At 58.2% G+C, this 7,652-nt stretch overlaps 1 protein-coding gene across 1 annotated transcript; it reads right to left on the bottom strand.

Moving 5' to 3' along the window:
* Positions 1–767: 767 nt before the first annotated feature.
* LOC140204742 (3 beta-hydroxysteroid dehydrogenase type 7-like) lies at positions 768–7,219 on the bottom strand. Its single transcript, XM_072271494.1, has 6 exons — positions 6,632–7,219; positions 5,965–6,120; positions 4,781–4,889; positions 4,316–4,415; positions 2,228–2,390; positions 768–1,358 (listed from the first exon to the last, which is right to left on the bottom strand). The coding sequence occupies exons 1-6, from the start codon at positions 6,786–6,788 to the stop codon at positions 937–939; spliced, it is 1,107 nt and encodes a 368-aa protein (XP_072127595.1). The 5' UTR covers positions 6,789–7,219; the 3' UTR covers positions 768–936.
* Positions 7,220–7,652: the final 433 nt, after the last annotated feature.

Genomic DNA, 7,652 nt, shown 5'->3' with positions numbered 1-7,652 from the left:
GGTTGGAGGGAGAGAGGGAAGGGGAGGGATGGAGAGGGGAAGGGATGGATGGATGGTTGGAGGGAGAGAGGGAAGGGGAGGGGAAGGGATGGATGGTTGGAGGGAGAGAGGGAAGGGGAGGGATGGAGAGGGGAAGGGATGGATGGATGGATGGAGGGAGAGAGGGAAGGGGAGGGATGGAGGGGGAAGGGATGGATGGATGGAGGGAGAGAGGGAAGGGGAGGGGAAGGGATGGGTGGATGGAGGGAGAGAGGGAAGAGGAGGGAAGGAGAGGGGAAGGGATGGATGGATGGAGGGAAGGGGAGGGGAAGGGATGGGTAGATGGAGGAAGAGAGGGAAGGGGAGGGATGGAGAGGGTAAGGGATGGATGGATGGAGGGAGAGAGGGAAGGGGGAGGGATGGAGAGGGGAAGGGATGGATGGATGGAGGGAGAGAGGGAAGGGGAGGGGAAGGGATGGATGGATGGTTGGAGAGAGGGAAGGGGAGGGATGGAGAGAGGAAGGGATGGATGGATGGAGGGAGAGAGAGTGGGAAGGGGAGGGATGGGGAGGGAAAGAGAAATGGAGAAGGAGATGGCCTCAGAAGATCATTGACGTGGTGCTCATGGAGATGAGAACAATGTCTTTTTCGTAGTGTTAAAGTCCAGCCAGACCACAGAATCCAATTCCAGGTCCAAAATCAACTCAGCGCTGAGGGACGAGTCACCACCGGGGAGAAGGGGGCAGGGGAAGGGAGTGAGGGAGAGGAAGAGAGGATGGAGTATGGGATAGTCATAGTCGTACTTTATTGATCCCGGGGGAAACTGGTTTTCGTTACAGTTGCACTAGAAATAATAAACAGTAATAGTAATATTACTATTAGTAAATAGTAATAGTCATGGGGAGAGTACTGAGGGAAATGGGGGTTGCGAGGGAGATGGGTAAAACGTGGAGCGGATCAGAGCTCATGGAGACCCTGCAGGCTCTGCAGCCAGCTAATGGTGCGCGCCCGGGATTGCTCCCAGGTGTAGAGCGGCCGGTAGCCGAAGTGACGGGCGGCTTTGCTGGTCCGCACCGTGAAGGTTGAGTAGCTCATGAGCAAGGTGTAGCGGTTGAGTGAGGGGGCAAAGGTGCAGAAGGGGCGGAGGAAGAAGCCGACGAGCTCAACCAGGATAGTCAGCAGGAAGACCAGGAAGAAGGGGAGGACGGGCCGCTGCTGGCCGACCAACTTCACCCCGCAGGGCGCTAGAAACTCCATGTTGAAGTCCAGGAAGCTCCTGTCCGGGGAGTCGTCGTAACAATAGTAGACCTGTCCGCCCACCAGGCCGGGCTTCTCCCGCAGGGCGCGGGCTGCCAGCAGGTGCATCCAGACCACGTTTCCTGAGAGGGGTCGGAGGTGTGGAGCGAAGGTCAGAGCCCGGCCGGCCACTCCAAAGCCTTTCAGTTCCACACCACCACCCCCACCCCGCCCCCCGCATTCCCTCAGCCGGACAGCCACACGGAGGCCTATCGGGTCCCAGAGGTGCTATCCCGCTCTACTTGCACCGGGCGCTGAGGCCTTCCCCCGCCACTACCACCGACCTGCCCCATTAGAGAGGCCGTTATGCCCCCCAAATTCTTGCTATCCTTTTTCCGTTCTGTCGGTTCGCGAGAGGCCATTCCGCCCCACTGAGGACGGCTAAACTCCTGATCTACCTGCAGGAGTTCGGCCCCGGTGATACCTGCTACCCCAACGTCCTAAGAGGCCATTTTGCTCCTCCCCCCACTTCCATTCCACTAGTATACTGATTAGGCCTTTCTGCCCCTCTGATGTTCTGCTAGAACCCTCCCCAGTTCAGAGAGGCACTACAGCCTGATGTCCTGACAAGCCATTCTGGGGCTTTGTTCTCCATTATCCATCTCCCCGGTGAGTGCTGAGGCTACTCTGCCTCCCTCCTCCTACTAGGCGTACCACTCACTCCCTCTGCAACTACCTAGACCCCTCCATTTCACCTGTGCCCAAAATGAAACCTATCGGCCCTCTCTCTCTACTAACCCTCCTGCCTTACCTCGGCCACCAGTAAGACCTATCGGCCCCTCCTCGCTACTAGCCCTCCTGTTCTGCCTGCACCTCAGAGAGACCCATTGAACCCTTCCTCTCCCAATACCCCTTCCTGATCCACCAGAATCCTCAGCGAGACCCGTCAGCTACTTGTTATCCCACCAGATACCCTCTGTCCCTCACCCCTCCGCCGCGGACACGGACTCACCCACGTAGGCACACCCCATGCGGGCGTCCGCAGAGGAGAGACGGAAGAGCGCCCCCCTGCAGAGGGACGCTCTTTCAGCCAGGTTGCGGAGGAGGAAGACACCTTCCCCGTAGATACCGAGCGGACGCAGGGCCAGGGTGAAAAGGGTCTTCCCGGACGCTGTCTGTGTGTGTGTGTGGGGGGGGGGGGGTAAGAGAGGGTGGGGAGAGATAGAGGGAGGGGGGGAGGGGAAGGTGGGAGGTGAAGAAAGGGGTGAGAGAGGAGTCAGAACGAGGTGGTCGATACGATAGCAACTACAATCGCTTCCCCACCCTCACCCCACTAGCGCATGGCGACTATGTGGAAACAGATTCTTTGGTTGGCCCACTGAACGTATAATAGCCCACAGAACAATACAAGACAGGAGCAATCATTCGGTACAGAGTGCCTGTAGCAACCGCGAGGTCAAATTAAACCACTCTTCTCTGTCCGTACCCCTCCAGTCTATATGCATCCACGTATCTGTCTCAGAGACTCTTCAAAGCTTCCGCCACATCAGCCTTCACCACCCCGGACGCGCGTTCCAAGCACCCACTGCTCTCTGTGAAGAAAGTTGCCCCCCCCCCCCCATCTTTGAAATTGCCCCCTCTCACGTTACATGCATGTTCTCTGGTATTAGACATTCCGGCCCTGACGGGACAAAGATTCCGTCTGTCTATTCTGTCTATGCCTCTCATAATCTTATAAACCTCTGTTGGGGTCTCCCCCAAACTCTGCCGCTCCAGAGAACGGAACCCGGGTTTGTCCCATGCACAAAGAGTTGACAAACTCAGCCGATCAGGAAGTTTCTCCGGACAGAAATGGGTGGTCAGCATTCCGGGTCGAGACTCTTCGCCGAGATGACGTGATGCTCCCCATCAGATACCCAAATTAAAGAGGGAGTGTCTACCCCATTACCCCTGTTACAGAGGGAGTCTCCCCCATTACCCCGTTACAGAGGGAGTCTCTCCCCATTACCCCAGTTACAGAGGGAGTCTCTCCCCCATTACCCTGTTGAAGAGGGAGTCTCTCTCTCCCCCATTAGCCCTGTTACAGAGAGAGTGTCCCCCATTATCCCCTGTTACAGAGGGAGTCTCCCCCATTACCCCAGTTACAGGGGGATCTCTCCCCCCCCATTACCCTTGTTACTGAGGGAGTCTCTTTCTCTCCCCATTACCCCTGTTACAGAGGGAGTCTCCCCCATTAGCCCTGTTACAGAGGGAGTCTCTCTATCCCCCATTAGCCCAGTTACAGAGGGAGTGTCCCCATTATCCCCTGTTCCAGAGGGAGTCTCCCCATTACCCCAGTTACAGGGGGAGTCTCTCCTCATTACCCCTGTTACAGAGAGAGTCTCTCTCCCATTACCCCTGTTACAGAGGGAGTCTCTCCCTCTCCCCATTACCCCTGTTACAGAGGGAGTCTCTCCCTCTCCCCATTACCCCTGTTACAGAGGGAGTCTCTCCCCCATTACCCCTGTTACAGAGGGAGTCTCCCCCATTACCCCTGTTACAGAGGGAGTCTCTCCCCCATTACCCCTGTTACAGAGGGAGTCTCTCTCTCCCCCATTACCCCTGTTACAGAGGGAGTCTCTCCCTCTCCCCATTACCCCTGTTACAGAGGGAGTCTCTCCCCCATTACCCCTGTTACAGAGGGAGTCTCTCCCCCATTACCCCTGTTACAGAGGGAGTCTCTCCCCCATTACCCCTGTTAGAGAGGGAGTCTCTCCCGCTCCCCATTACCCCTGTTACAGAGGGAGTCTCTCCCCCATTAGCCCTGTTACAGAGGGAGTCTCTCCCCCATTACCCCTGTTACAGAGGGAGTCTCCCCAATTACCCCTGTTACAGAGGGAGTCTCTCCCCTATTACCCCTGTTACAGAGGGAGTCTCTCCCCCATTAGCCCTGTTACAGAGGGAGTCTCTCCCCCATTACCCCTGTTACAGAGGGAGTCTCTCTCCCTCTCCCTATTACCCTTGTTTAATACCAGTGTTGGTGAGGGGGTCTCCCCCGTCAGGGGCCGTTGTAACAGTGCAGATTTAGCGGGCTGCTCCCTGCGCTCCCCCGCGCTCTCACCTTCATCCCGTTTGCACCGCGGATAAGACCTTCGGCCTGGAATTTTGACCTTGCGTAGACTGAAGCAGGGGCAAATTCGTAAACCGTGTCCTCATCTCCTCTGGGGGTGAGACAACAGTGACTACTCAAATACTGTGGGGGAGGGCGAGTGGGGGAGGGAGGGGGACAAGGACAGAGTGGGAATGGGAGAGAGGTGGAAGGGAAGGATATAGGACAGAGAAAGGAGGCAGGAGTGAGGAAGGAGAGGGAGATGAGGCAGGAGGTGGGGAAATGGAGGCAGGGAGAGGGGGCAGGTGGAGAGTGGGAAGGAACAGGGTGGCAGGTGAGAGGGGAGTAAGGGAGAGGAGGGGGAGAAGGAGAGGGTGGGGGAGTGGGAAGAGTGGGGGTGGGGAGTGAGGAGAGGGAGAGGGTGGGGAGTGGGGAGAGGGGGGTGGGGAGGATAATGACTCAGGCTTGGCCTCCCACCTGTGGAACGGCTGCCCCTTGGAGTTGGGCCCCACTGCCTCCATGCTGCTGGTGTAGACCAGGGTCGGGACATCGTGCTGAACACAGGCATCAATCACGGTCTGGGTCCCTGTGGACACAAAGTTACCAAGGTCAGAGTGGTGCCACGGTCTCTCCAGCAGACCCCCCCCCCCCCCCGCCGATGTCAGGCTCCCCTGTGGGAGCTGCCCTTGGCCCCCTCGCGGAGTTCTCCCTCCCCTCCACCCCAGGGCAACAGCCCACGGCCCCCTGGTGAAGCTGCCTTATGATGGAACAGGGTCCCTGCAGAGCTGCCTGCAGCCCCCTGGCAGAACTGTCCACAGTCCCCAGGCAGAGCTGCCCCTTTCCGACCCCTGGTGGTGCTGCCAGTGACCTCCTGCCAGTCTTCCATGGCACCTTGGCGGGGCTGCTAGTGGTCTGCTGAAAAAGCAGCCCCCTGGTGAAGCTGCCCTTGGGCCCCTGGCAGAGCTGGGCCCTGGTGGAGCTACCCATGGTCCCCTGGCAGAGCTGCCCTTGGGCCCCTGGTGGAGCTTTCTGTGGTCACCAGTGGAAGTAGTTTTTGGCAGAGCAGCAGCTAGCCCCCTGGTGAAGTACCAACAGCCACCAAGCAAAGCTGGGCCCTGGTGGAGCTACTCATGGTCCCCTGGTGGGGCTGTCCATGGTTCCCTGGCAGAGCTGGGCCCTGATGGGCTGTCCATGGTCCCCTGGCAGAGCTAGGCCCTGATGAGCTGCCCATGGTCCCCTGGCAGAGCTGGGCCCTGGCGGAGCTGCCCATGGTTCCCTGGCAGAGATGGGCCCTGGCAGAACTGCCATGGTAGATGTTCCTCTGGCAGAGCTGCACAAAGCCCAAGACGATGAGCTGTTCGGGCCAAAGGATCGGGGAGTAAGGACATAGATGGAGGGAATAGTGCTCGGGGAGGGGTGACGAGGAGGGCGGAAGAGGCACACACAAAATGCCGGAGGATATCAGCAGGCCAGGCAGCACCTATGGAAAAGAGTAAACAGTCAACATCTCGGGCCGAGACCCCTTCGTCAGAGAGGAGGCACTGTGGAATGGAGAGATGCAGAAGGGGCGTCGAGGACGGAGGGAACGTCAAGGCGAGTGGGAACATTGCAGGACAGACCACCACCTGACCTCTCCCCCACCTCCCACCCCCCAGCCTTACCTTGTATGTTGATGGAGAGGATTTGGGACTCGGGAATGAGCCCCAGGAAGTCGATGACACCGGCGAGGTGGAAGATCAGGTCAGCCCCTTGGATTGCGCGGGCCATGTCCCCAGGGGAGGTGATATCCCCCTGCATCAGGGACACCCTGAGAGAGGCTACAGCAGAGAGGGGGCAGGTGCAGGGTGGGACAGGGGAGGGGGAGAGTAATGAATAGGAGGAGGAGCAGGAAGGAGAGGCGAGGGAGTGGAGGGAGACGGTCGGGATAGGAGGATGTGGAGGGGGCAAAGACATAAACAGGGAGGGAGTAAGGAGGGGAAGGGCAGGTGGGAGAAGGGGTGGAAGAGGGAGGGACAGTGGAGGAAAGGGAAGGTAGGTTAAACAAATGGGGAAGGATGGGAAAGGGGAGACAGAGAATTAAAATTCAATTTCAATTCAAAAACGCTGAATCGACCCCAATCTAATCCCACTGATCCCACTCTCTCCACAACAGCCCTGTCCCGGTCCCCAAACAAATCCCACTGACCCCCCACTCTCTCCACAATCCCGTGTCAACCACCAAACTAATACCGTCACGATCTCTCCCCACAGCTCCATGCACCCTCTGCCCCTCCGCCTCCGCACAGCCCTGCTCCCACCTTCTCTCCCCGGCCTTGTGCCAGTCCCTACCCGTGCTCAGCGCCTCCAGCTCCCTGTCCAACACCATGTCGAGCACTCTGATCTCTTTCAGCTCCTCGCTGCACTCTGCCAGCAGCCGCACCAGGTGCTTCCCCAGAAACCCGCAGCCTCCCGTCACCAGGCAGACCAGACCCCTCTCCCGGGGCATCGTGGCTCGCTTGGGGGTTCCCGTCAAATCCAGGGTCTGCGGGCGGTAGTCAGTGTCAGTAATGAGCGGGGGGAGAGAGAGGGAGCGCAGAGCGAGTGAGAGAGACAGAGGGGGAGAGAGAGGGAGCGCAGAGCGAGTGAGAGAGACAGAGGGGGGAGAGAGAGGAGGGGGTGAGCAATAGAGAGAATCACAGAGTCAGGGAAGTGAGGAAAGAGAAAAGATCAGCGTCAGATTATTGTCACTGAAATATGGAGTGAAAGATGTTCTTTTCTTGCGGCAGCTCTACATGCCAAGATGTAAACTTAGTGTAAATTACACATTAAAAATTGTTTTAAAATGGGACTAATGAGGTAGTGTTTATGGGTTCAGATCCAACGGCAGAGGGGAAGAAGCTGTTCCTGAATCGGAGAAAGAGAAACAGGCCAGTCTTGAGTGGCATTGTGTGGAGAGAGTGAGATGGTGCAACACGAGAGGGAAGGGGGGGGGTGAGAGAAACTGGGAATGTGGGTGGGGAAGGAAGAAAGAGGGAGAGGGAGGTATGTGGGGGGAGAGACCTGGGGGAACGTGGGGGAGAGAGAGATGGGAGAATGTGGGGGGGACATCTGGGGGAACGTAGGGGGGAGAGACATGGGGGAACATGGGGGAGAGAGAGATGGGGAACGTGGGGAGAGAGAGATGGGGAACGTGGGGGAGAGGGAGATGGGGAACGTGGGGGAGAGGAATGGGGGAACGTGGGGAGAGGAATGGGGGAACGTGGGGGAGAGAGAGATGGGAGAACGTGGGGGAGAGCATTGGGGGTATGTTGGGGGAGAGGGAGAACGTGAGGAGAGAGGGGAACATGGAGAAGAGAGGGAGGACATGGGG

Source organism: Mobula birostris, chromosome 11 (assembly GCF_030028105.1).
Source record: "Mobula birostris isolate sMobBir1 chromosome 11, sMobBir1.hap1, whole genome shotgun sequence".
Lineage (NCBI taxonomy): Eukaryota > Metazoa > Chordata > Chondrichthyes > Myliobatiformes > Myliobatidae > Mobula > Mobula birostris.
The sequence above is the reverse complement of the archived record's forward strand: the minus strand, read 5'-3'. Positions and strand labels throughout refer to the sequence as shown.

What these genes read in the sequence shown, in the direction of transcription:
- LOC140204742 (XM_072271494.1), bottom strand. Translation starts at nt 6,788, where the DNA reads ATGCCCCGGGAGAGGGGTCTGGTCTGCCTGGTGACGGGAGGCTGCGGG. An exon ending in CCTCTCCATCAACATACAAG is followed by an intron (nt 4,890 to 5,964) that starts GTAAGGCTGGGG and finishes TTGTGTCCACAG; the next exon opens with GGACCCAGACCGTGATTGAT. An exon ending in CATGGGGTGTGCCTACGTGG is followed by an intron (nt 1,359 to 2,227) that starts GTGAGTCCGTGT and finishes GACCCCTCTCAG; the next exon opens with GAAACGTGGTCTGGATGCAC.